Source organism: Sinocyclocheilus grahami, unplaced genomic scaffold (assembly GCF_001515645.1).
Source record: "Sinocyclocheilus grahami isolate Dianchi unplaced genomic scaffold, SAMN03320097.WGS_v1.1 scaffold749.1, whole genome shotgun sequence".
In the NCBI taxonomy this organism is placed as follows: domain Eukaryota; kingdom Metazoa; phylum Chordata; class Actinopteri; order Cypriniformes; family Cyprinidae; genus Sinocyclocheilus; species Sinocyclocheilus grahami.
In genome coordinates, this window is record NW_015505928.1 from 25,640 (window position 1) to 49,449 (window position 23,810).

At 37.3% G+C, this 23,810-nt stretch overlaps 1 protein-coding gene across 1 annotated transcript in view; it reads left to right on the plus strand.

The window, feature by feature from the left end:
* Positions 1 to 9,626: 9,626 nt before the first annotated feature.
* srrm4 (serine/arginine repetitive matrix 4) overlaps positions 9,627 to 23,810 on the plus strand; it is a 60,200-nt gene continuing 46,016 nt past the window's right edge. Inside the window, exon 1 of the mRNA XM_016245269.1 lies at positions 9,627 to 10,362. Coding sequence (XP_016100755.1) covers positions 10,232 to 10,362 — 131 coding nt within the window. The 5' untranslated portion in view covers positions 9,627 to 10,231. The remainder of the gene's footprint in view (positions 10,363 to 23,810) is intronic.

Below are 23,810 nucleotides of genomic sequence, written 5' to 3' on the forward strand. Positions count from 1 at the left end.
TCTTCCATTCAAGACAACGGTGTTTTAGTTGTTTTCCATCTGTATCCAAAATGCTTTCTTGAAATAGTTTGGAAAGTATTACAACACCAGACAAAACAGTGCTTGTTACAATTGCACATTTAGTGCCCAGCTCAGTTTGGGGTCTTTCCAGAGCAAAATAAAACTTGACAGAGGTCAGAATAGCAATATGTACAACTGTACAAGTAGCATGTGGTTCTGATTGTGTTTGTTTTCTTTTTGGTGTTTCTCTAGTGGGTAAAGATGGCTGGTAAATGGAAGGTCATTTGTGATCTATCACCAGCGTACCACTTAACGTTAGGTTTCTCCACTGACCCTTTAAATTAAAGGAAAAATCTAAAATCTCAGTGAATAACAACGTTTGTGTTATACTTATATGGCACTTTTTAATCATTCGTGTGTATATACACGTCAGTCAAATGTTTTAGATCAGTATGGTGTTTAAATGTGCTTCATAAAAATAAATGAATACTTTTTTCATCAAGGATGCATTGAATTTATTAAAAGTGGCAATAAAGGTGCTCACTTGGAAAAATATTCCAAATAAATGCTGATCTTTTGAACTTTCAATTCATAAAAGAATACTGAAATGAAACATATCGCTGATAATAAAAGGAAAATCTTTCACAATATTGCTGATTGTATGTATTTTGATCAAATAAATGCAGCCTTGGTGAACATAAGAGGCTTCTTTCAAAAACACTGAAAAAGCTTACAGACTGCGGACTTCTGAACAACAGTGCATGCTTTCATTGAAAAGAGCAGAGGTCAAGGTTCGGCTGGCTAGCATGTCTGGTGGATATCTGCAGGAGAAAAAAAATCTGGCTTTTCCTGAAGGCCATTCAGAAATATAAGTGTTTTAACCGAGTACAAATTTCTGAAAGCAACATACTTTCAAACAAATTCCACCAGCCACGGCTGTGTGTTTTATCTTTAATATGTCATATTTCTACACACAAACCATAATGCCATGACTCACTGCTACAGTGTTCTGTAAATGGACACCTGTTGTTCTGTCCACACACAATTCCTTTACCATTACTTCCATGTAATACTCAGAGTATTATAGTAGTATAATGCAGTGTTTCTCATCTTTTTGTATGTTTTGCTTGGCCTCAGTGACACCTGCCACAGCAAAGCATCATTTCACATCAGACTGCAGAGCATCTTCACATTTTTATTCATTTTTTATTTCATTTTTGTGTCACAACTGAAGGCATTCCTAACTTTTCCTGCCAGTAGTTTAGTAGTTGTATTATATATATGGCTTTAATTGATTTTTATTTCAGTTTGTTTTAGTAAATTTAGTACTTAAACCTATTTCAGGTAGTTGCTACTTTTAAAAATCCTCTAAGATAATGGGCACTGGTAAAACATCTATTATAATATAATTTATTGACATTTTTTTTTAAAGGGGTCATAGGATGCTACATGCACTTTTACAAGTTGTTTGAACTGAAATGTGTTGGCAGTGTGTGTACACAACCACCCTATAATGATAAAGATCCACCCAGTGGTTTTTGTTAATCTACTAAAATCTTTATTTAGTACTTAAACCTATTTCAGGTAGTTGCTACTTTTAAAAATCCTCTAAGATAATGGGCACTGGTAAAACATCTATTATAATATAATTTATTGACATTTTTTTTTAAAGGGGTCATAGGATGCTACATGCACTTTTACAAGTTGTTTGAACTGAAATGTGTTGGCAGTGTGTGTACACAACCACCCTATAATGATAAAGATCCACCCAGTGGTTTTTGTTAATCTACTAAAATCTTTACCCCTTTCTCAAATCGAGCTGGTCTCAGATGTCTGTCTGTATGACGTCACACAGACAGGCCCCTCCCACGATAGTTTGATTGACAGTAGTGTTTCAGCACAGACTGGACTGGAGTCTTACCTTAGCTCCGCCCTGAGTGACTGTCATCAGTGCGCCATTGTTTCACCGCCGGAGCAGATGTAGACAAGAATGAGGCCTGAGCGATTGAGGTGTTCTGTTGTTGGATGTAATAATGAACAGCAGGCATCATTTACTCCCGACATCTGAGCCGCTGAAGACGTGGTGGATTACGTTTGTTTCTGAAGGGAATGCGCCCCCGATCTACATAAATGCGTCTATGTTCGCGCGAATCATTCGTAATCCAGCTTCACCTACAGAAGAAGTGAGTTTTTTAATGAATCTTTGCAAATCGCCTTTCCTAATAATGTGCTAGTTATCAAGTTTGACGATGAATGCGGCTACAGTAAACAGTCCCTCAGAGAGCAGCTCGTAGAGAGGGGCGGGGTCAGCAGAGCTCATTAACATTTAAAGAAAAATGCTACAAAATCGCATGCTCTAAAAAGAGCTGTTTTTGACAAGGGTAAAAAAGGTGTTTTTTACACTACCACTGAGAAATGTTAACCAAACTATGTTACAGACTTTTCATTAAGACCCTAAAGAATCATATCAACTTGTGGAAAATGGGCATCCGATGACCCCTTTAAATATGCTTAATATTGTTTTTTATTCTGTCAGTGGAGAAAGAAACTTTTTGCAGTCAGATGGTTTAGTTACAGGACCATGCTAACCAGCCAAACCTTCACTACTTGTACAGACAGGTAACAATTCCCTTCTCTTGCTCTTGAGTAATTTATGTAAGACTTTGTTTTTGTCTTTAAGGATTTAATATTATTTTGTCTGGAAATTTTTTGCCACTTTCATTGTTCTCAAAATGTTCTTTTTTTTCTCAGTTTTTGTGTTCCCACCAACTCAAACATTTTTAGTTTGCTTTATTGCAGCACAATACCCCTATTTTCTGCTCTTTCTTGTAGCCGAGAGAGGTTGACAGACCTAACATTAGTGATTGACAGCAACAGTACAACCTGCACTTATGTTGCATTGTTGCATTTATGTCCATTGATGTTCTATTCATATAGCACACATCAACCAAACTCACTTCTAAAATTCAGTTATGACTCGGTTTATGATTTATGGTTTCTTCAATTATAGAATGTAGTCGCCAAACTGCATATGATCATTAGCATATTAGGCACTCTTAACTGCTGCTGTGTGAATGAAGCCAAATAGTGACCTGGACAGAATCAGTGTTTATTCTGTTTTCTCACAAATACAAATGCATATTGTTGTTTGATAGATATCTTTTGTGTCAAGAGAGACTTTTTGTAACTACTGCGCAGACAGCTCTTCTCCATTGCAAACCAGGTCCATGGATGTCAAGTCAGTTTTAGTTGTATAGTGTTTTTTGCATTGTGCATCATTATTTAAAAATATATATATATATACAGTATATATATATACTGTATATTTGCAGGGGAAAAAATCATGCAATATCAGTAATGTCCTAATTTGAGCAGTTGTATTTAGGGTTTATTCACTGAAGAAAAAAAATTACAAAACTGAATGATAATAACTTTAATGTCAATAACATCCATTCCATATGTATTGATAAAGTACACAAACATCGAGTGTCCTTGTTGGCTGCTAAAGACTGTAATTTGCGATGATCTGTTGCCATTTTGGCGTAGAAGATTTCCACTGTTACGCTACACATCGGGTTTTATATAAAACATTATTTGTCCTCTGTGTGAGGACCAAATAATGCTGTTAATTGTCAATTCTAGCAGCAATATGATAGTTTCCCATTTGTCTGTCACTTGGCAAAGCGACTGTGGAAAACGGCTTAGCCACTGCAATAATTCTGTGATCTATGCATAATACATAAATGCAGCTTGCAGCCTGTAGATAGAGAAAACTGTGACGGAAAGAGGTGCCACACCGTCCAATAAACAGCAAACCGGTTAATGCATAAATAAATAAACAGATGGAAGCAACAGTGTTTAGTCACAGAATTCAACCTAATTTACTGGAAGAAACAAACAAGAATAATACGTAAACTATAGCACACATTGCTACAAGCATAGCGGCAGCCACAATGATGACTTTAAGTGCTCTCATCGGCAAGGGAGTGACTAAGAGACAGAACAACAGCCCGAAATAGCACCCTAACCCTGCCATGGAGGAGAAGCTGTCTCTTTAGTTACCATTTACTGCTTCCATTAACCTAACTAGGAATGGCGACTATCATAATTGATGAACATTATGCCCTGGCCTTAGGCTATGTCTCATCAGCTCTGTTTCGAAAGGTCTCCTCTTTCTAGCCTGAGGTGAGAGAAGAATGACAGCGAGTTAATGCGAGGGGATGGATGTGTCCCTCGTACCCTTGCCATGTTTGACTGCTCTCTTAGATGCCGTTGCAGAGCTAATGGTAGCGGAGCTACTTCATCTACTCATCAAGGACCTTTCTAAATGTATACATGCATGCAGAACGTCAACGATACTAAAAAGTTGTGGCAGTAATTACATTCTAAAGGAAATAACCGGCACTGAGCTAGGTTTTGTTGTGCCTGTAGCAGTTGAGTGGTTAAAGATCTTGACTGCTAAGCTAAAGGTTGTAATTTCAGGTCTCAGATGGCGTCATCAACCATTTTTACCCTTGAACAAGGCACTTAACCTCCAGTTTTTTCCTAGAGGCTTGTCCCTGTAGTGAAAATGTACTGCAAGATGCTTCTAATGAGAATGCGTCTGCTAAAGGCCGAACAATGTAATGCGACAATGTAAGGAATAGTTCACCAAAACATGAAAATGTACTCACCCTCAGGCTATCCGAGATGTAGACAAGTTTGTTTCTTCATCAGATTTGGAGAAATGTAGCATTGCATCACTTGCTCACCAATGGATCCTCTGCAGTGAATGGGTGCCGTCAGAATGAGAGTCCAAACAGCTGATAAAAACATCACAGAGTAATCCACAAGACTCCAGTGCATCCATTAACAGAAGAAACTTTCACTGGTGAAAGCATTACTGGATTGAAAGCTGGTGGATTTGTTTCTTACAAACTCTCAGCTTTTCACTTCACAAAACCTTAATTGATGGACTGGATTACTTGTGGATTATTGTGATGTTTTTATCACCTGTTTGGACTCTCATTCTGACGGCACCCATTCACTACAGAGCATCCATTGCTGAGCAAGTGATGTACATTTACCAAATCTGGTGAAGAAGCAAACTCATCTACATTTGTTTTGGTAAACTTTTCCTTTAAAATGAATCAGCTGTTATTAAAATGCAAAGTGAAAACTGTAGAGCATTATTTAACTTGAAGTTAACCTTTAAAAACATGAACTGTAGGGTTCATTAAACGCTAGTTTGTGATATGCGGGAATCAGCCGCAGCCTGAGTGGAAAGACATGACTTGATCATCAACAAAAAATGACTGGCATTTATATTTCCCAACAAAAACCTAATGATCCTTATCGGAACTTCTTCTTTTTTTTGCCTCCCCAGAACTTTAGTTATCATCATATGCTCTATACCGTACAATCCATTAGGAAAACTACTATCTAACATCACATTCAGCACTTAGCTAATTGAATCTTTCACTTTTCTACAGACACAGGCTATACGAATACCAACTGTTTGTAATTGGATAAATGCAAAAACGGCAATAAATGCTGTTTCTAATGGCAAAACCTAGATGTCTGCAAATATGGCCAGAAGCTGCCACTGCCTGCTTGTGCTGAACCGTACTGGGTAAGTTTTGCTTCACTGCCTCCTCTTATGATTTGATAACTTTTTTGGGGGCTATAATGCTGGCTTTGCACATAGTGAGATAACTGTGACCCTCTATGGAACTGGTCAATTGGGTAAAAGAACTGCTGCAACAAGCATTTATGCAAGGCCACAATTTAAGAAGTAACAGTTGATTCTTGCATGTAGGGAAAAGAAATCAGCAAATTAGTTGAGAATTTGGTGTTAATTGAATCAAAAGAAAATTTACAGTAGATGAGCAATCAGTGTCGTATTGAGTGTTGTATCAACAACTGCAATCTTATGTAAACGTGGGGTATATATGGTGCATATATAATGGTGTCTTAAAGTCTGAGACCTCTATATAATATATTAGCATATAGTGAAAATATTAGCCTGAATATATACTGAAACTATTTATATGCACTAGTATTCACAAAATGGAAATATGATATATTTTTTAAAGAAATTAACATTTTTATTTAGAAGGATGCATTAAATTGACTGCAAGTGACAGTACAGATTTCAACTTCACTGTTTTCAACTGTAATATTAAGAAATATTTCATGACTAACAAAGCTGCATGTTAAAAGATTTCCAAAGGATTGTGCAACACTGATCGCGAAGCTGAATTTTCAGCATTACTCCAGTTTTCAAAGGAATTAATGAAATTTTATAGTCTAACAATATTTCATAATATTGCAGATTTTGTGTACTTTGATCAAATAAATACAGCATGCAGCCTTGCTTGGTGAACATACAGTATAGGAGACTTTCAAAAGCATAAAAACATCTGATCCCAAACTTCTGAATGGGATATAATTTTGTCTTTCCTTTTGCTTTATTGAAAGCATGACGTTAAGATGATATAGACTGTTGATGCATGTTATCAGCGTGATTTACAAATGTTCAGCATCTTGTGCTTCAATGAAATGAAGAATTTTTGACTTACCACACGTCACAAACTGGCTTATTTGAGTAGAGAAAGTATTTACTTCAGAATATATTTCCTATTCATTTTATATCATAACATTCATTTGATTTAAATATTTTAAAAGGCAAACTAATTCTATTTACTTCCAGACTTTAATTTTTTTTTTATCTCAGACCAGAATAATCCAATCAGACTTTCAGTGCAAAGTCATCCAGTGGCATTCAGAAAGACAAAGATACGGAATGAGCTTCAAGACTGCTGGTTCATTAACTGATTGCCTTTAGCTACAATTTAATTTGTTCACTATGATAGAGATCACTGGTAGACGGGGGATGAGGGCTATTGATTCCAGATGATTTGTCCTTATAGAGCAGACTGGGGTACGTATGTGTGTGAATCACAGTGAAATGTGCTAATTGAAGAATGCTCAGGACATCTGTTATGGGGCGAACGAGACGCGAGACGTCCGGATCCATCTGCAAAGCTTTTATTAAAAGACGTGCTCACAAACACAGGCAGGGTCGAAACACCAGCGAACAGGTATGGTACGGGCAAAACACAAGAGCAGTCCAGTAAACAGGCGTGGGTCGATCGAGAGTGAACAATATCCAACAGGGCAAGGCAAAGAGATAATCCAGGTACATAGCAATAATCCTGGCAGGGGCAAACAGAGTCCGAAACAGCAAGACAAAAAGGGTAATCTGAAAACACAGGCAAGAATCTGAAAACAGGCAAGGCGAGACTATGACTAAACTAGGAGAACTAGCTTCATAAAGTGCTATCACTAGGAGAGTAATAAACGCAGACAATACTCGGCGACTAGAGCGGTATCTGGGTGGATGTTATATAGTGTGTGTGATAGCTTTCAGGTGAGCGTGTGATAAAAAAAAAAATATATATATATATATATATATATATATATATGAAGTTAAACAGAATAAAAATGAGAAATTCTGCCTTGGAAACTACGGGAAATGCAATTTTTTTAAAATGTATATATATAGAAAATTTTATTTTAAACAATGGTTTCTGGTTTTAGGTAACTTATAACCCTGCATTACGTTACCTTTTGCCATGGTACAATGTATTGTGTGTTAAATACTGTATATGTTTAAAAAAATACTCTACATGCAGGATGATTTGAAAGTTATATGATTTAAATTTCAATGCAAATACCTGCCAGTTCCAAAATCAAATAACCAAAAAGTGGATTAAAGTTTTGTATTGAACTACAATAAAAGAAAATTGGACATCTCCACATCTCTTTTAAAGCTTTTGCACTCTAGCATTTTGTGTTTGTTTCTTACATAGGGAAGGGGCTCATAAGATGTTCATTGGGTGTTTAAAAAGTAGGGAAATAATTATTAACACATAATTTTATAAATAGATTTTTTTCACATTTTATTCAGAAATGAGCTAATGCAAAGAACAAAAAACTTGTAATTTGATACATAGAGAAAAAAATGCTTTTGATATCTGCACACAGTCATGTTAAAGAAAAGCTGTCTAAACATAACATATGGGATGTTAAGATGAACTAATCTTCGAATTCGGTTCAACTGAAGCGTGCCAAGGCTTAATCCTCATTCATATCACTACAATGTGCTTCTCCTTTATAATCGAGTGGATGGTGGCATTGCACATGGAGTTTCATGTTAGCTGTTAAAATAAGCAGAACTAATGAATGGCAGCTATCATACCAGCCTGTGTCTTCACAATTATTATGTATGCTTATGATGAAAGCTCAGCTGCTTCACTTGTGTGGCAAATTCATCATATTCCTTTCAGCATACTACTTTTTCATTCTTCTATACCTTCACTAACACCTTCATGTCATCTATTATCACATTTTGATAAATTTGCCAAATGTGTCAAACTGATACTTTTGTAACACTTTATGTTTGCTATCATCAAGTCATTAACAAGTATAAAATATACAAATGCAGATAAATGACAGATACATTTTAACAGATACATTCTATACAGTAAATGCAAAAAGGCTTCATCCTAAACATTTGCAATTGTATTAAATCTACAGTTTGTATCTCCTATGAAAATAAAAAAAGAGTCTTCTCACGGCATGCAGCCGTGTAACTTTTGGATCAAAATGGTAAATTTAATCCAGACTTTTATATGTCACTAAAGTAGTTGCTTTACAATGTAAATTTGACCAAACGTCTGTATATTCCTCAGGATACCACCGGGATTTAAGGGTTAAGTTATGGTTGTTTTGTTATTAATGAAGGATATCATAAAATGTTACTCATATTTTAGTGTTTTATAAGTTGAATATTTCACAGTCACATGATTGTATAGTTCTCAGGATCTTAATTATTCAATGGAAATGCTTAGAAGCTTTTAATAAGCTAAAACAACGGTGAACACTTTACAAAGGTGTTATTTGTTAACATCCGTTAATGTATTAACTGACATTAACGAACAATGAACAATACATTTATTACACTTATTCATTTTTGTCAATGTTAGTTAAAAAATCAAGTAGTTCACTGTTTACTCATGTTAGCACACAGTGCATTAACTAATGTTAATGATAATAATGCATTAGTAAATGCTGAAACTAACATTAACTAAGACTAATAAATGCTGTAGAAGTATTGTTAATTCGTGGTTCATGGTAACTCATGTAGTTAACTAATGAACCTTATTGCAAAGTGTTGCCAAACAAAGATATATCTTTTATTTTGTAATAATTGACCAATGCAAAGTTTTAACATTTTATCGGTCAATTATTCTAAAATGTGAACTATAGTAATTCTAAAGAATGAACCTATGTGTCCATACTTTTGACTCAGTGATGCCTTTCAATCTGAAAGAATGACTTGCATATGAAGAGTGTACATAGATACAAAGGCACTAAATGAGGAGGCGTGTTGCTTTTGTTTGTAGTACTATCACCTGTGCACTCTGCAGCTGCAGGTGGGGTTTCAGTGACAGGTGGTGTTTGGGAGAGGGAGGGTGGTTTACTGTGGGGCCTCGAGGGCTGATGGGGGAAATGCTTTGCCTCGGAAGTATTGTGCCTGACACATGCTCCGTCTGCTGCCTCTGCGCCGACCCCTGCCTCTTTTGTTATGCTGATTAAGGCAACAGGCACCGTCTTTTGTTCAAGTCAGAGGACGCGAGAGAGAAAGAGAACGAGCACGGAGGGATGGCCACGCTCCCTGTGACCTATAGTCTTCTCTTCTTTAACGTCACAAGGTGCGCGCAACAAAAACGAGCCAGCATCGGCTGAGTTTCTCACATCGCGACGCGAGCGAGCTGAGGTTGTCAGAACTCTCCCGTCCACATACGCTGGCACTGGACTTGTGTATGCAATTTCTAACTGCCGGGAGTTCAATGCATATTGTGAAAAAGCGATTCAGCTAACTCTTAAAATGACTTGAAGGCGGGATGCGCGAAAAGGGACGCAGAGGCTATTCATAGAAGCTGGCCGCCGTCGTCATGCAACTGATGGGGGAAACGTAAAAACAGACTCTGAAGAGAACTTAAAACGGACTCTTCACGCAAGACAAGCACAAACACCGGGAAAAGGAGCTGATCGCTGCCGCAAACATTCCGCTGGTTTCAGAACTTGGACAGCTCCCTCGTTCAGCCGCCTACACAATCGACCGTGTGAGGAAGGATTCATCGAAACTACGGCACAAACCCGACTCGGTCCACATCGTGACGCCATGGCAGGTGCACTTCAGGGAGAGAAGCTGCTTTTTGAGAAGTTCTGGCAGGGCACGTTCAAAGCCGTGGCGATGCCGAGACCCGAGAGCATCATCGTCGCCAGCATCACCGCGCGGAGAGCCGTGACAAAGTGAGTTCTTTAGCCTGCGCAGTCGTTTTGTTTCAGAATGCCATTGAATAGCTTGCAAAGTGCTTCACATTTGAAGCATCAGACTTATTTCTCCTTTTTGAAGTGCCAGATATAAAACACATGGTAACACTTTATTTTAAGGTGTCCTTGTTACACGTAACACGTGCTTACTATTATAATAACAACAATGAATGATGCATAATTACATGCAAGCAACCCTAACCATATAATAAGTGCATATAGTTAATTGATATTACTCACATGTATAATTACACTGTACCAAGTACGCCTTAAAATAAAGTGTAGGCTAACCAAACACATACACGTTTCTTTAATTGGTGACAATTTATTCCTGACATTTGTATGGAGTCCCTTTGTATTTGTTTTGTTCACCATGTGTTTTATATTGGGATCTCAGTACACTCTTAAAAATAAAGGTGCTTAAAAGGTTCTTCACAGCGATGCCATAGAAGAACCATTTTTGGTTCCACAAAGAAGCATTCAGTCTCTTTCTTAGCTTTTTATAATCTGAAGAGCCTTCTTTTCGCCACCAAGAACGTTTTGTGAAACAGAACGGTTCTTCAGATGTTAAAGGTTCTTTATGGAACCATTTAGACAAAAAGGTTCTTCTATGGCATCGTGAAGCACCTTTATTTTTAAGAGCTAGCATTCTCATTTGGTTGCACTCACTTGTGTTCATGCAACTTTTTGTCCCATTTTTATATCACGCAAACACTGAGTGCGAATTCCTCCTGTGCTCTACATTCATCATTGGCCGTCCTTCACTGGAGGCCAGTCAGTTTCACTTGTGCACACATAAGTGCACAGCAGAGCGAGAGGCTACATAGAGTCCTAATGAATCAAGTCAGAGTAGAGCCCTTCATCATGCCCTTAGGTTAGGACATGAAGATGATCTCAGCGCCTTCTCCTTCACCCATGAATTAGGAGGCATGGCAGCGTGCCGAATAGAGAGAAAAGGCGAAATAGCAATAGAGAAACCAGGGCTTTGCTTTCCTTTCCTTCATGTCCTGTTAATCAGGATCAAGCCTTACTCCTCGCTCATTACGCCGGTAAGGAGTGCGTAACTGATTTGTGATTCACTCTTATGAATGTATCTTTCCATGCACTGTGTAACTCATCTTGCAGTCTCAGGGAGACTGGAGTTGCAGTGCAGAAGCACAAAGGTTCTATTCAATGTTCAATGTTCAATTTATTTATAAAGCACTTTGAAACAAGCTTAGTATACCAAAGTGCTGTACACAGTTACATTGATCCAATCACACAATAGAGTAAACACGTCATTAGAAAACCACAGTCACAAAACACCGAAAGCATGGGAAAAAAGACAAGTTTTTAAAAGACTTTTAAACTCAGACACTGAAGAAGCTATTCTGATGTATAATGGCATATTGTTCCATAGCTTGGGGCCAGCAACAGCAAAGGCTCTGTCACCCCTGCATTTCAATCTAGCTCTGGGAACCAAAAGCCAATGCTTAGTCTGTGATCTGAGTGATCTAGCTGGCTTGTGTACTATAATCAACTCAGAGAGATATGGAGGAGCAAGATTGTTTAGAGCTTTGTACACGAAGAGCAGAATTTTGAATTGGATGCGATAATTAATCGGTAACCAGTGCAATGAACGCAAGATTAGGCATGATGTGATTCCTTCTATTGGAGTCTGTTAGCGTAATAACTGCTCGATTAATAGTCGAAATCTTCCGCAAACCTGCTGCTTTCTGGTTCTCAGTATTCTGTAAAGACAGGAAATGTAGCATTGTTGCTTTAAGGAAATGTTGTACCTGACTTGAAAGAGAAATAGTCATTAGAAGTGGCTTAAATAATATTATTGACCTTAAGAGTAAAGCTAGTTGCTTGACAAAACATTCTTTAAATGTTCCCACAAAAATGAAAAATCTGAAATCATTTACTCACCCTCATGTTGACAAAAACACAAAAATTATTTGTCTTGTGAAACGTCTGTTTTGTGAATAGTCAAACGGTCTGCGTAAATGATGATAGGATTTTCATTTTTGGATGAAAAATCCCTTTAGAGTGTACAGTCTCTTTAAAAGATATGAAAAAAAAATCGAAATATTTTGAACTCTAAACGAGAGAACGAGATATTTTGAACAAGAGATCGTTAAGATTAAACATTCACATTGTTGATTTTGCTTTCAGTAGCCTCTTCTCGCTCTGCCATTAGTCCCTTCCTCTCTACCTGTTTATCTCACTGTGAATATTTACATATTCATAAGGCTGCTTACCCTTCAGGGTGCACCTGACGTTGGTGTTGATGTGTACAGGGTTGGTAATGACAGCAACATTTACAACCAAACCAATGTCACTGATTTAACCAGTGCCATCTGCAAATTCAGCATTCGGGTTTGTCTTGGTTGTTTTTACCACAGGCACAGATCAGACAAGGCACTCAGACATTTTAAGATGTTAAAATGTCTGAGAAATAACCGGATTTCTTTCACTTTGCAGTAATAAATCACAGAGCATAAGGCCCATTAGCTTGTAGTATCAGCTGCACGACTGGAGAAACATCATTATTGGTTATTTCAGCTGAAAAATGCGGGTCACCTATGCGTACATTTTTTTTCTCTCTACTTAATCGACCGTATTTCAGTTTCTTATTCCTCCTCCTACTTTCTCGTGGTGTCACTGAGCTTTAAAGAGGCCCACAGCGCAGGGCAATTACAAAGGGTGTTGCTGATCCTCGTCTGTAGACCTAGTGTTTTCTGGCAAGGCTAGAGAGATGAGTTCACTCCCGTGCAGCCAGAGGGTCCCGCCCCCGGCCACTGTAGCCCCACAAGCTGTCCTTCTCAGTGGCAAACCTCATTAAAAATGCAGAGGGTTTTAGCTGGACTGAGTCTAAGTGTGTTTGTGTGGGTTAGGAAGCAGATGGCCCGTGGGAGAAAGGGTAAGGGGGAGAACCCCATCCCCTAGCAGATGCTAGTTTAACGAGGAGAATAAAAAGATTAGGGTAACCAACCTGGGAATGGGACTGCACCCAAATACAAAAGAAGAGAAATTACTATATTATAGTGTATATTATACAATAAAAACATATTTATTCCAATGCACACACGCGCACAGATCTGCACTGAATTTATTTGTATAGTGCATTCCCACACACTTCTGTTTCACTTCAAATAAATGTGTTCAACTTTAGCGTTTGCCATAGATGTTGTTTATAAAAAATGCTGCTGTAAATAATTTGTTTTATACTTTTATTTTGCAATCCTGTTCTGTTCTGAATACCATAGGATTTGTTTTGGAGTATGGGGAACTACAATACATATTTATAGTGTTTAAATATGTTTTATTCAGTTTACTGCTGAATATAATAGTAAAATGTGACTTGCACACTTGTATCTATTTTTCTTTCTCTCAAAAATGCAATTTTGACCCTGTGCGAATTATTTTCTGTAAAATATGGTACTTGCTTAGAGCTAAGTGAAAACAAGCATGTCATCTTTAAACCTGCTTTAAAATTGCTTTTCAAATCAACCTGCTATCATTCAAGCTTATTTTCTTGGCCTGGTCTTTTTACAATAATCTCCTGGGAGGATTTATTTTTCTTGAAGACAAAAGGTTTGAACATGTTTGCTTTGAGAAGGAATTGAGTTTACCGGGCTGCTTGTTTCAAAGATTGATTGTTCCTCTGCTATTGATTTGACTGGGTGAAACGAAATGAAATGAAGACTGCGGTTACCCTTTCGTTCATTATCGTAACCCAATCAAGCTTGTGTAAGATTTTCAACAGCCGTTTCCTTGTGCAAAAGCAAAATTCTGATGGATTAATCTGCTATTGACTTGCAAATCATTATAAAAAATACTGTGTTTTATGTAACATCTATGAAGCTTGGTACAAGCCTCTGTTTTTTTGTTTTTAATTAAGCAGTCGCCACAAACCCAGGCTACTGCTGAAGTGATAAAATGAATAGAAGGACAATGATTTCAGTGCTCTTCATTGGCGAGGTCTGGCACAATCAGTCTTTCTTTTGATTTTGCTCTGAAAGCAGAAGGAAGCGGCATTGTTCAAAGGTTGTGTGCGTCAGGGCCTAATGTTAGAAGCCAGTCAGAACTCTCAGTTCCATTTAGTTCCAATTCATTCGATTTAAATCAGCTGAAGTGGTGGTCGCAAATAGAGTTGTTACATTCCAAGCAATCTAATTTCGACTCTTATTTCGTTTTTTGGAAGGCCATTTTGCGCACTTTTTCTTGTTCTTCTGGGTGGGTGGGGTCTCTGAAGGGACTGTAGCTGGCTCAGAGACAGCTGCAGAGCTGTAGAAATGCTGATATGTTTGCCAGGCCTGAAGGGTTCAGCTATAATTCCTTTTAAATGTAGCCACTGCTACATTCCAGCACATCATCTAAGAGGTAGGAGAGACACATTTTTATTTAGCCGGAAGTGAGTCCAACATTCAGTCAGTAACAAGATGAAAGGCACAGCTGTGAAACACCAGGGAGATGTTGAAATGCAGTATATGGTCTTGATATGGAGGACTTATGTTGGCGATCTGATGCTAGAGTGAGAAAGCTGATGATTGAATATTTCATGTCTTTGACAGCTGTGTTGAGAAAGTCTTAATAGTCATTATATAGTGCATTTAACACCATTCATGTAAAAGTATGAACTGTGTGTGCATGTAAATATAAGCTGCCATCCACTTTAGAAATTTATTAAAGCTCTCTAGGCTTTTTCAAGGTTGTTCTGCACAGTGCTGTATCTAGTTCAGAACAGTGTACTTCCTCTTGATTTGACTATAATCACAGTGAACTCCACAAATGTTACTCTAAATGTATGCTTCACCCTCATCTTACCTTTCTCTTGTGAAGTCCACAAACCTTAACTATGTTCAGAGGCACTGTAGAACATCACTGAGTCACTGAAAAGCTGGTGAGATTAAGGAAAATGAGAACGAGGCACAACCTGGGGTTATGCTGGAGTAATATTACCAGGATGAATAATCCATAAAGTGTTGGCACAGGACTGCATACATTTAGGGAAGTAATACTGATTCCATTAAATATTAACAGCCGTATTTAATGAGTATAAATCCACTTATGCACGTTTGTCCACGCCTTGATAATTTACAGACTAAAATCCATATATTTCAGCTGAATAAAGTTTTAACAGTAGCTCTTTTTCAGCAAATTGAGAGGTTCAGGAGAATTTCAGCTGTAAGGTATGCAAAACTGTCTGGACTCGTAATGGACAATAAAATGTATAGGTTAAAGCATGTGCAGAGCAGACATTTTTCTTTTTCCAGGAGAGGTGCGGTCATATTACAAATTTTTGCTAAGCATTATGAAAATGTTGTGAACAAATGATGTCTATATATTTGCCTTAGCGTTTAGAATGTGTGGGCTTGTTTGCTGGGTTGAACTTTTGAGAGGTTACATTTGCTATTATTTTATTACTTTTCTTGCAATATTTATTGTGCACAGGATTTACAGCAATGCGTACCTGAATAAGCAAGTTATATTTTACTTTTTCTATCACAATGTCTGTATGCAAATCGAATCAAAACAGGCTGTTAGGAAGCGTCGCAGGGAAGATGTTTTTAAGCATCTTGTCAGCGTGAATGTTTACTCAAGGACACAACTGAACCAGATTTTCCACTGGCTGTGTGCACAATGTGTAGGCAGCAGCGAGCTGATAATTTGCTGATCATTGTATTTGTCTTCTTTTGGCGAAAAGCCAAACTAACATTAATGTCAAGGTGTAACAAGGTAAAAAAACACACCTAGTGAAAAATAAATATACTTAAATGTATTTGAAATACATTTATTTCATGCTAAGTATACTACAAATACATTTTCATATTTATGTACTTGATAAAATGCCCTGCAGTTGTACGTATAGTATACTAAACTGGTATACTTCAAGTCTGCTAAATTGGAACAACTAATTTTGTACTTTAATTGTGCGGAAGTAGTGCTGAAGTCCAATTAAAGACATACTTAGTATGAGACCTCGACACCTAGATGGCTATCAGGACAAGACCACAGGAACCAGCTGAGTCTGCTACTGATATCATTTTTATATCAATTAGTCTTGAGTTATCTGTCAGTAAATATGTTGACAGATTTGAGCTATACGTAGTATGAAATAAATGTATTTTAAATATATAACTTTTTACTAGGGACTAAATTTGCAGTCAACAATTTCTGTATATTTTCAAGTAGAGCAGATCTCAAAACATTTTATACAGTTATTCTAGGCCTGATATTTGTTTGGCTGTGCAGCACTGCAGGAGTACTAACAGCGCTGGGACATTTCACTGTTTGTATTACTCCACGCTCAAGACAGGCTGCATGTGTCTTGTTTTGAAGCCTGCACCTTTCAGAGAAAGCATTTGGCTGCCACATAATATCATCTAATTTCAGAAAGCAACCATTAGAATGCTGACTCTAATTCCTGTGTGGCGTAAATGACTGTAATTTCTTTCTTACTTGGGAATGTAATGGTTACTTTTCTGAAATATGACAGCCTGGTTGACGTATATGGCCGACAAATGCAACCTTCAGAGGGTGCAGCCTTCAAAATGAGACCCAGTCGCTGTCAGTCTGTGTAGTAGTAGTAGTGTAGTAGCAGCCTGTTAGCATCGCACTGGTTCCCTCGACAAAAAGCCAATAGGGTTTTTTCCATAGGCTTTTGGATTATCGCAAAAAAAATAAGCTCTGTGTTCAATCATGAAACTTACATGCTTTGTCCATCAAGATAATCTGTACAAAATAATATCACTTTTATGAATTTTGATGCCTAAATAAAAGCGCCAGAACTTAAAAGCTAAACTTAGGCTACAAACAAACTACAGCGCCACGGTTGCTCGCCTTCAACGTCACCACCACCACGCTCCCGACAACTCGTTCAGTCAAAAGGATTTAGTCTGTATATGAATTTTAATCCACGCTACATGAACCTTTTCATATCAACTGGAATAAATACAAAACTATAGCCAAACTAAAACTGAAATGAGACATTAGTAATAAATAGTATAGTGAGTAAATGAAATAATCATAACTAAAAGACATATGAAAGGATGTATTTCTGTACATTTCGAAATAAGGTGCATTAAAAGTCAATAAATCCTTGATTAATATGAATATTTTTATTAAAAGCGTGTCTCCACGTACTATTCGATAAAATTCTAATGCATTTAATCTATTAAATAACAGCAGAGTGAGCGAGTTTTTGGTATGGTAAGATTAAACGTATTCTAGTGAATAAAGTACCACATTTCAGCTATCGTTTTGTTAGGGTGGGTACACAAAATGTTATTTTATCCTTGCTTCTAAAAAACCCTCACTCTATAACAGCTTCATGTGGCCGTAAACATTTCATTTTAACGTGGCTTTAAGCACTATGCATCGTTAAAGTTTCACTTTCACCGCTACCAAGCCGGTAAATGTGGTGTTTACGTGGAATAATCACGATCATAAGAGTCTCCGCATCAGCGGGAAAGCAATAAAACGAGCATCTTCCATCCGAAGACTTGTGTTGCATTTCGGGGCAAAGCAAAAAAACATTGTCGAACAACAATATAAAATGCGGGAAACTATTAATTGGTTATTCTACAATTGTATTATAAATTATACACTGCAATTGGAAAATACTGTAAATCGATCAACTGTTCGGGGTGATGACGTTTAATGACAGCGCCTATGTGTTTTATGTTGTAGAATAAATTGTGAAAGTATCTTGAGCTTGTGTGAACCACGGACCTTATTTTAGGGGATTTAACCAAACTCCCATTCAAAAAAACCCGTTGACTCTGGGACGATGGAACCGGAAGTGCTAAAATGCTAACTCGCTTCCGGGTTTTTGCCTACAAAGTGACATACATACTTCCATCACTCTATTATATCTGAAGAAGTAGTAAGAGTAGTATGCTATACCAAGAAGTCTGTATGAACTGATTTGTTGGAAAATATTAAGTAGTAAATATTAAAGGTGGGGTAAGTGATTTCTGGTAGCCAATGTTGACATTTGAAATCACCAAAACAAACACGCCCCTACCCCAAAAGGGTCTCGCCCCTATTTTAATAGCTCCGCCCCACATATACGTAGGCAACCCAGGCAATGATTAGTTCTGTGAAACAAAGCTAAACCAACGTTACACCGTGTCTACACCGGATGCGAGTGGCGCGGCGCGAGAACTCATTATAATCAGTGATGCTGTCTCCACCATAGATATATATATATGTCTACACTGAATGCGGCGTGGCACGACACGACAAATCCCCGACAGAAAACTGCTGCTGCGTTCATGATGTATTGACACAAATTTCTAATGATTTTCAACTGTCGCTTTGTGTACTGGACAGACTTTAGCTGTTGCGGCGCAGACACGGTGTTACTCGCCTATCGAGAAGAAACAAAGCAGCCTCGGCGTCCGATCGCAGGCCTTCTGCTCCTTGAGTTCTCTCCAGCGCTGGAAAGCTGATCCGATATTTACACGGGTCCTACTTCTTGCCTTCTTTTGTTCCGCAGACGTTTTTCTCTTTTGATTTTTATCCGCTATCTCTATCGTTCTGTCGCTCAGCTCGCTAATGTCCGTCCTGTGCACTGAATGCTCTCTCCTCCACATTAAGAGTAGACGCGCCCCTTACTGCTGATTGGCTACAACTTTGTTTTGCTACTGGCCCGAATCAGTTTTCTAAAGCATTTTGAAAAATCGTTACCCCACCTTTAATAACTGTATCATTTGTAGCGTCTGGACCACTCAAACACACAATATATATGTTGTTAGCTAGATTTAACAAATACTCTGTAACACCCCAGGAAGCTGAACAGGCCCCTGGTTCCATAGCAACACTGACACCAGATACATTTATGCCCTCCTGGAATTTAGGTGAAGAAAATCGCTTCCTTGCCCATAAGGAAAATCCACAAGGGAAGGACTTTTCTTTGCTAATTAATTAATAGGAAAACCTTTCTTTGAATGAACACACATGATCCTTCAGGTCATTGGGTATATTATTGTCATCGTGTATTTTGTCTTTGAAATTGTATACTGTGATGCAGGTTTATAATCGAAACACACTCCTGTCATCCTTTCACTATTTGTAATCCTACCTTGTCTAGTATCTATGAATTTGCCTTCTTATGATCGAAACAAGCGTGTATATTATATGTTGGTACATAGGCAATATATATTAGGGTCCTGAGAATCTTTAGTAATTTCGATTCAAGTCCATTTGCAAATTACCATGCTTAGAGACAAAGGGTCGTAAAACCCTCCAGCAATTGCCACCTCATCCTCGGAAAATTTCCATCTTTCTCATTGGACAACCCCATCTTGAGAGGCGGGGATCTTCTCCGACCTTAAATAACGTTCTTAGAATTGACAAGACAGTTGACCCTGAGAGGTCAGCTAAATATCTACAGCGGATCTAAAATATGAATAATTAATTATAACTAGTTATGGTTAATTATTCATATTTCCTCATGAGCTGATTCGTTACACATTTAATAACTGTTACTTTTCATAAAGTAACTGGATATATATTTTCCAGTTTTTTTTCTTCGTGAAAGTTAGTCAAAATGAGTAGAAAAGCATTTTTATTACTTGAAGTAAAATAAACTTTAACTGAAATAAAATAAAATATGAAAATAGCTTGTTGCCAAGGCAACATTTCTCATTTTCATTTTAAGTTAAAGAACTAAAATAATGAAAAGTTTATTTTTTTCTTCGTGAAAGTTAGTCAAAATGAGTAGAAAAGCATTTTTATTACTTGAAGTAAAATAAACTTTAACTGAAATAAAATAAAATATGAAAATAGCTTGTTGCCAAGGCAACATTTCTCATTTTCATTTTAAGTTAAAGAACTAAAATAACGAAAAGTTTATTTATTTATTTATTTAGTCATTTAGCAGACACTTTTATCCAAAGCGACTTACAAATGAGGAAAACAGAAGCAATCAATTGTAATATTAAAACAACTAAAAACAGATCCAAAACTTTATAAATACTACCTATACACATTTTAAAAATAAAGAGACAATGCAAAATGACAAATGCATACAACAAAACTCCAAAACTTAACATTTAAATGAAAAACAAAAAAATAAAGCCAAAAACAATTCAAAATACTAAAGAACAAAAGGTATAAGAGCACAACAATGACTCAAACATAACACCAAGCCAAACACCAAAAAAATATGTACAACCACACACACACTGTACATGTACATACACATCCATAAATGCAACATATATATTATTTCATTTCCATCCAGCCTGTCGAAGCACTAAAACAACTCAAATCAAAATAAAACTAAAAACCCAATAAAATACATATACAGACATAATAAATTCAGACATAATGTAAGTAAAATCAAAATAAATAACAAATACAAATAATACTAATCAAATGACAGTAGTCCATCAGTAATCCCAAAAAACAACACTGCCAAACCTACATGCCAAAAAACAACTTAAAAATCACATTAAAAACAGAAAATATAAAAATATTCAAAAAATTAATAAAAACTTTAATATATCAAATACGTTTCAATAATCAAATATTACACTGGTGTGACGAAGATTTGACTTAATTGATCATTTCGCATATTACGGCCTTTGAGTATCAGGAATCTCCAAGCTGATAGACCATGATGACCTGGACTGACAGAATCAATACTGTGCTGATATTTAGAAAAACAGCATTCATGCTTGTGTGATATTGTTTACATGATACATGTATGAACTGCACTGTATGAAAAATACGTTTGCCGACAATGATGTGGTCTCCAATATATTGAGAATCCTTTATCACAAGAGAGAAAAACATAGCACATAGCAGTGCCTGTTGATGTTTGTGACGTTCAGAAAGTGGTATTAAGGCTAAATCTACATGACTTTGAGAAATTTGATGATATAATCCAGAGAATTAATATGCCATATCGTCCCCTTGGAATTATAAGGTTCTATCTGCATTCCGAGTAGTTTTGAGATATTGAGCTTCAAAGTTTTTGCGTTCCATTCGAGTGTAGATAGAACCTTTTTGTTTCTTTAAATAAAAAGTCCCAAAATGTACACAACATTACAAAAATCACATAATGCAGATAGGTTGTCACAGAATAAGAATATGTGAATAACTCAATTTTGACAAAAAATGTCAGATAGAACCTTATAATTCCAAGGGGACGATATGTCCAACTTACATGCTTCCTGTGATTTGTTTGTAGCTTATTTACTCGTACTGCTGCACCGGTGATCACTTGCTCAATATACACGCAATCTTCGGAGACTCAATCAGGCAGGTTGTGTCAAACCGAACATGAGACGAGAAGGCAGGCACAGCTTACTACAAGCTGTGGCTCACGTACCGCAGAGGTTACTGTCTATCAGCTTGTCGACTCCTGATGCGCACGTGCTATTTTCCTCACCACTGGACTCCTGGAGTGATCAAAGGCCATTATTAAAACGCAAAACTTATCAAAGTCAAACCTTCATCACTTAAATTAAATCATTTCAAGCTTGGCTGGCTCTCCTCTTCTCTGCCTCCCCTTCATTTTTCATTTCCATCCCTTGCCCATCCTCATTTCAGGAAGACGATCTGCCACTCACGCAAAATTGCTTCCATTTGCATAACTGATGCTTCATTTGGGCTGGGACTGTTTCCGTGGCGATGTCACTGCACAATAGCGAGGCAGTGACAGCAATAACGAGCGAATGGAACTCGCCCACCTCTCAATTTAGGGATCAATCTTGCAGTCAAGGACAAGTGTTCCTTAAGTTGACATTTCCTTCCCTTCACCCTCTGGCTGAGCAGATGTTCAGGCTTCAACTGTCTGCAGTGCTCTGATAGTAAGTCAAGGAAAGATATATTCAACATCCAGGATGGGCTTTTTAAGATACGAGCCTGAATATTCTATTGGCATCCGTATGTTCTCTTTATTGTTTTTGGCTCTTCTTTTTACAGTGTATGTTTTTATCGAGGCCGAACTGTGTAGTTTAATGAAGTAGAATTATAATGATGCTTCTCTGTATTCTGTATTACTGCATATTGCATGGGAGGTTCACAGTAATTTACGCAAATCTTCCCTCTGATCATTAAGATTCAGTCATATCCGCTCTAATAGCTATACATTTTAAAGGGAAGAACTCACAAGCGACATCGACTGTCTGAGCCCAAAAGAGTTGTAGCCTTTGACGTGACGTCTGGAAGGTGCATGCGTCGTAAATTGCAATGGTCTCTTACAATGAGCAATGAAGAGCTGAACAGTTATTACAAAAACCAAAGCTGACAGGTTCGCTGTCGTTCTCTAGATGCTGTGGCGCATTGTGAAGTGCATTAGAAAGATTTCCTCCTACAGCGAGGATTTGTTTTTTAAGCGTTCTCCTCTAACTCATTAACCACTCTCTGCGAACCTCACTGTGCACTGCACAAACATTGGAAAAAATGATGTGAGGGAAATTCTTTTAATTTCCACAAACAATCGAATTCTTCCCAAGTGAAGATTGTATCTTCACAGGCTTTGAAGAAAGTTTTTCAGAGGCTAACTTCAAACGCACTGTTTTCAGAAAGTAATACTTTCACATATCTGTTTCAAATTGTTTTTTTATTCATGTGCAGAACATGAAAGGCATGCAGACAGGTGAGCAATGAAGTGGTACTTTGTAGACTTTAGAAAAACACCTTACTGTGTTTTCATTCTCCAGCTAGGATTTTGTAAACTACAGTGAATCAGGCCTATTACACAGAACTGAAGTCTCTGATCAAGGCAGAGTGTGGTGCTCATGCTCCCATCCCCATTATAATGAGACTTTTGAATCAGAAGCTATTTAATTATTTAAACGCCCTCAATATACAGTATTGCACTTTTTGCCTTTTAATTCCATGCCAATGCTTTTCTGATCGTAGTTTACAAAGTAATATGGAAAACATATCAGTGTCCTCTACAGTGGCACTTGATCTACAGTATGCTAAAGGTTCTTTTGCTTTGATATGAAATGTTCTCTTTGTGTCAAAATCTGTAGGGAAATTGTTTGACTAATCATAGTTATTATTCTTTCATCCTCTCTCCCTTTCTACTTTCAAGTATCAGGGTCATAAGAAAAAAGGTATAAGAGCTGGCATGAGTGGGAGAAGGACGGCACAAATTTGACTGACATGAATGACTTACGTAGTATAAAGAAGCTGTCAAGAACAGGACAAAGCAATGTCACACACTTGGAGTTGAGTGTAGTCTTTTAAGGCTTTTTTTTTGCACTTTAAACTGGTGCTCCCTTTTATGTTTTATGGTTATTATGATTTTCTGGGCAGGAAATTAAACATACAGAATGCACTTTGTCTAGATTGTAATTGTTCCAGAATTTCCTTCCTGACGTGAGGACGTTCTCTCCTCTTCTGCTGGGATTTTCACCTAAATGTATCCATAAGGTGATCTGCCTAGACTTGCACAAAAAACAACACAAAATATG